General features: G+C 40.6%; 1 protein-coding gene across 1 annotated transcript; it reads right to left on the bottom strand.

Moving 5' to 3' along the window:
* Positions 1-2,400: 2,400 nt before the first annotated feature.
* Positions 2,401-3,369, bottom strand: LOC129522185 (olfactory receptor-like protein OLF4). The gene has a single exon (XM_055344326.1). The coding sequence runs from the start codon at positions 3,367-3,369 to the stop codon at positions 2,401-2,403; it is 969 nt and encodes a 322-aa protein (XP_055200301.1).
* Positions 3,370-4,534: the final 1,165 nt, after the last annotated feature.

Raw genomic sequence — 4,534 nt, 5'->3', positions numbered from 1 at the left:
TCACAGAGGAAGACATAGACATGGCCAACAGGCACCTGAGAAAATGCTCTGCATCACTTGCCATCAGGTAAATACAAATCAAAACCACAATGAGATACCCCCTTACACCAGTGAGAAAGGGGAAAATTAACAAGGCAGGAAAGCACAAATATTGGAGAGGATGCGAAGAAAAGGGAACACTCTTACACTTTTGGTGGGAATGTGAACGGATGAGGCCACTCTGGAAAACTGTGTGGAGGTTCCTCAAAGAGTTAAAAGTAGATCTGCCCTAGGACCCAGCAATTGTACTGCTTGGGATTTACCCCAAAGATACAGGTGCAATGAAACGCCAGGACACCTGCACTCCAATGTTTATAGCAGCATAAAATGACAAATACTCACCATTTGCTTGGACGTGGATTGAACTGGAGGGTATTATGCTGAGTGAAATAAGTCAATTGGAGAAGGACAAACATTATATGGTCTCATTCATTTGGAGAATATAAAAATATTGAAAGGGAATAAAGGGGAAGGGAGAAAAAATAAGTGGGAAATATCAGAGAGGGAGACAGAACATAAAGACTCCTAACTCTGGGAAACGAACTAGGGGTGGTGGAAGTGGCGGTCGGTGGGGTGTGGGGGTGACTGGGTGGCGGGCACTGAGGTCGGCCCTTGACGGGATGAGCACTGGGTGTTATTCTGTATGTTGACAAATTGAACACCAATAAAAATAAATTTATCAAAAAAAGAAAAATGTGCAAAGGGAATAAACCTGTAATTTACAACATAAAATATACAATGTGCATCAATAGAAGAGGATTTTTAAAGATGAATAATAAAGGGTTTTTCTGAGTGATTTAAATGTATAACTTTTGGAATAAGAAAACCAGGTTTGGAATGTCAGATGTACCACATATAAGCTGTTTGAACTTGGGAGAGACAACCAATCCATTCCAAACGAATAACCTTACTCAGGTAGTGGCAACAGCAGTACCCACCCTCCTAGGGTGGCAGACAGCAGTTGTCAGCATATGTAAAAAGCTTACAATATAGTTCCTTCCTATGAGTAAAGAAGTGATTATCACCCATGAAGAGATTTGGCTGAATTTCTTCTATTTCATAAATGTCTCCATTGTTTCCACATCTCTTGATAATAAAGTATTGTTGTGCCCAAGATTGTGAATCCAAGAAACCACCGAGGAGCCGACACCAATGCAAGTACACGAGGGTTTATTAATAAGCTCGAGCTTGGGTCCAAGTATACCTGACACAGCAAAGCAGGGCTTGGACCCCGAGATTAAATAATTTTCATAGCAATAAATGTATGATTTAATATTTTGCTTCATCATCCTTAAAGTCAATTGTGATTCTAAGGCCATATTATGTCGATCTAACTTTTCCATATTTGTCTTTCTGTGTAGATTCTACTTGGAGACATGGATTTTATTATCTTATGTTGCCATTGACTATGGTAGGCATGGTGCATACAAGCTGTATAACACCAGGATCCTTTTTTTAAAAAATTTTTTAATAATAAATTTATTTTTATTGGTGTTCAATTTGCCAACATACAGAATAACACCCAGTGCTCATGCCATCAAGTGCCCCCCTCAGTGCCCGTCACCCATTCACCCCCACCCCCCGCCCTCCTCCCTTTCCACCACCCGTAGTTCATTTCCCAGAGTTAGGAGTCTTTATGTTCTGTCTCCCTTTCTGATATTTCCTACGCACTTCTTCTCCCTTCCCTTCTATTCCCTTTCACTATTATTTATATTCCCCAAATGAATGAGAACATATGATGTTTGTCCTTCTCTGATTGACTTATTTCACTCAGCATAATACCCTCCAGTTCCATCCACGTCGAAGCAAATGGTAACTCCAGTATCCTAATGTGTAGAACAATCCCTATGATCAGCTACAACAACCAGGACATCAATGTCTGCATTCTCATGAAGAGCAGTTAAGGTAATGGTATACAAAGGAATGATCACAGAGTGAAGCACAGTTGTCTCAGATTTTCCTCTGTTATAAACTTATATAAATACTTGTGGTTGCCAAGAGTAGATTTTCCATAGGAGTAGTATTCAGTCAAACAAAACAAAAAATACTCACTATGATATATTTTATGTGAAAAGAAATTATTCTTATCAGATCCATATAGTCCTTTGAAATAAGTGAGAATTTCCAAATATTTCACATCCAAGGTTAGGAATAGCATTGAGGGAGTAGGGAATGACAAAGGGAAAATCTCTTTTGTATCAGAGATACCAGAAAGCTTAATAAATTGAGTTACATATATTGCACAAGAGGTTGAAATTTCAAAAAAAATAGAAATTTCAGGAAAAAAATAGAAGAGGAACACTCCACTTCCACAATCTGATCAAAGAATCCAATGTTTGGCTCAGGCTTCAGGTCCTGCAATCATGGGCACTTCTTCAGCCCCAGAACGATTGGCCTTTTTAGAGCTGGCATCCCGGAAAATCTCATCAGAGCCTCCTTTATGTCTCTGTTCCTCAAGCTGTAGATGAAAGGGTTCATCATGGGTGTGACCACTGTGTACATCACTGAGGCCACTGCACTTGAGTGGGAGCTCTGGGTAGCAGCAGAGCTAAGGTACACTCCTAGGATTGTACAATAAAATAAGGAGACAACTGAGAGGTGAGATGCACAGGTGGAAAATGCTTTATACTTGCCCTGAGCTGATGAGATTCTATGTATGGAGGAAACTATCTTAGAGTAAGAGAAAAGAATCCCAACAAAGGGACCACCAGCCAACAAGACAGCTGCAAAATACATCACCATGTTATTGAGAAAGGTGTCAGAACAGGCAAGTTGGATCATCTGATTGAGTTCACAGAAAAAATGAGGGATTTCCAACTTTGTACAGAAGGACAGCCGCAAGAGCATTAAGCTTTCTAACAAGGAATGGAGGATGCTTATAATCCATGACATCAGAACCAACTGCCCACACAGCTGTGGATTCATGATGACCATGTAGTGCAGAGGGTGACAGATGGCCACAAACCTGTCATAGGCCATCACAGACAGGAGAAGGACATCTAATCCTGCAAAGAGTATAAAAAAGTATATCTGGCTGAGACAGCCTTCATAAGTGATGACTTTGCTCTGAGTCTGGATGTTCCATAGCATCTTGGGGACGGTGGTGGAGGTGAAACAGATGTCCACAAAGGACAGGTTGGTGAGGAAGAAGTACATGGGAGTGTGGAGGTGGGAGTCAGAGCTGACAGCCAGGATGAGGAGCAGGTTTCCAAACACAGTGATCAGGTACATGGAGAGAAAAAGCCCAAATATGAGTGGCTGTAGTTCTAGTTCCTCTGAAAATCCCAAAAGAAGAAACTCTGAAACTCCTGTACGGTTCCCTGGTTCCATGGGTTGAAGGTAGCTACCAGGATATAGAAAAGTAAATGATGAATTTTTACAGAAGCAAGCATTAGTAACCTAGCGTCAGTGCTACCGCTTACATTTTAGAATCAGGAAGTTAGTTTCAAAGTATGCGTGTGGTCTTGTTCCCATTAGGGTATCCCTAACACCATTTCTCATCAGGAATTCTGTTTCCATCTGTCTGTTCCTCAAGCATAATGTAGATTCTGTTTTTATTGAGAATATTTTTCATTCCATTAAGGAATACATACTGAATACTTACCATGTTCCAGGCAATGTACAGACAACGTATATAGAGTGCTGAGAAAAAAAATGTCCTTATAATTGTATGATGGAGAGAAAATATAAGGAAATACAAATAAACAAATAGCATGTCAGATGGTGAGATGAGCTCTGAAGACAAGGAAAACAGGTATAAAGGAGAGAGTTGATGGGGTGTTATCTTTTTTTTTTTTTACAGGATGTCCACATAAGTCCTACAAAGAGATAACATGTGAACAAGAACTCGAGGGAGATAGGAGGGTAGTGGAGTTTATCTCAGGAAGTGTGCATCCATCAGAGGAATAGCCAGGGCCAATTCCCCAGAGAAGCTGTTTGATTAGGAAAACCAAGGCTCAAATGAAAGCCAGGGTGTTGGGAAGAAGCAAGAAGGAGTGTGATGAAAGGTGGTGGCAGTGTGTGTTGAGGAAGGAGGCAGCCATGTACTAAGACTGAAACTTTAAGACACAGGGAAGTCCCTCACTTTATTAATTTTGCAGGATTTTCTTAATTTTGTTATAAATGTGTCCTGTGAATCAAAATGGACACCCCCATTAGTAATTTCTGTTTGAGTGGTGGCCTCTGAAAATGTGAATATGTGAACTGCGGTACCCTTTCTCTGAGGACTGCCCTAAGTTCACAACACACACACACACACACACACACACACACACACACCATGACCCCCACTGTGGCCTCCTGGGCTACAACTAACATACCTTTTTCACCCCTGGTTATGATAGGTAAGCCAACAGTGGATACAGATCAATCCTGCCAGATTTTGTTAATTTTGTTATATTTTCCCTAAAAATGCAGAAGTGGTACCCAGAATCTACTGTGGACAAATAAAATTAGGGATGCTCATTTTCTGCCTAGTATCAATCTAAAGAAACAT

The sequence above is a fragment of the Nyctereutes procyonoides genome, unplaced genomic scaffold, assembly GCF_905146905.1.
Source record: "Nyctereutes procyonoides isolate TBG_1078 unplaced genomic scaffold, NYPRO_anot_genome, whole genome shotgun sequence".
NCBI classification, from domain to species: domain Eukaryota; kingdom Metazoa; phylum Chordata; class Mammalia; order Carnivora; family Canidae; genus Nyctereutes; species Nyctereutes procyonoides.
The sequence above is the reverse complement of the archived record's forward strand: the minus strand, read 5'-3'. Positions and strand labels throughout refer to the sequence as shown.

What these genes read in the sequence shown, in the direction of transcription:
- LOC129522185 (XM_055344326.1), bottom strand. Translation starts at nt 3,369, where the DNA reads ATGGAACCAGGGAACCGTACAGGAGTTTCAGAGTTTCTTCTTTTGGGA.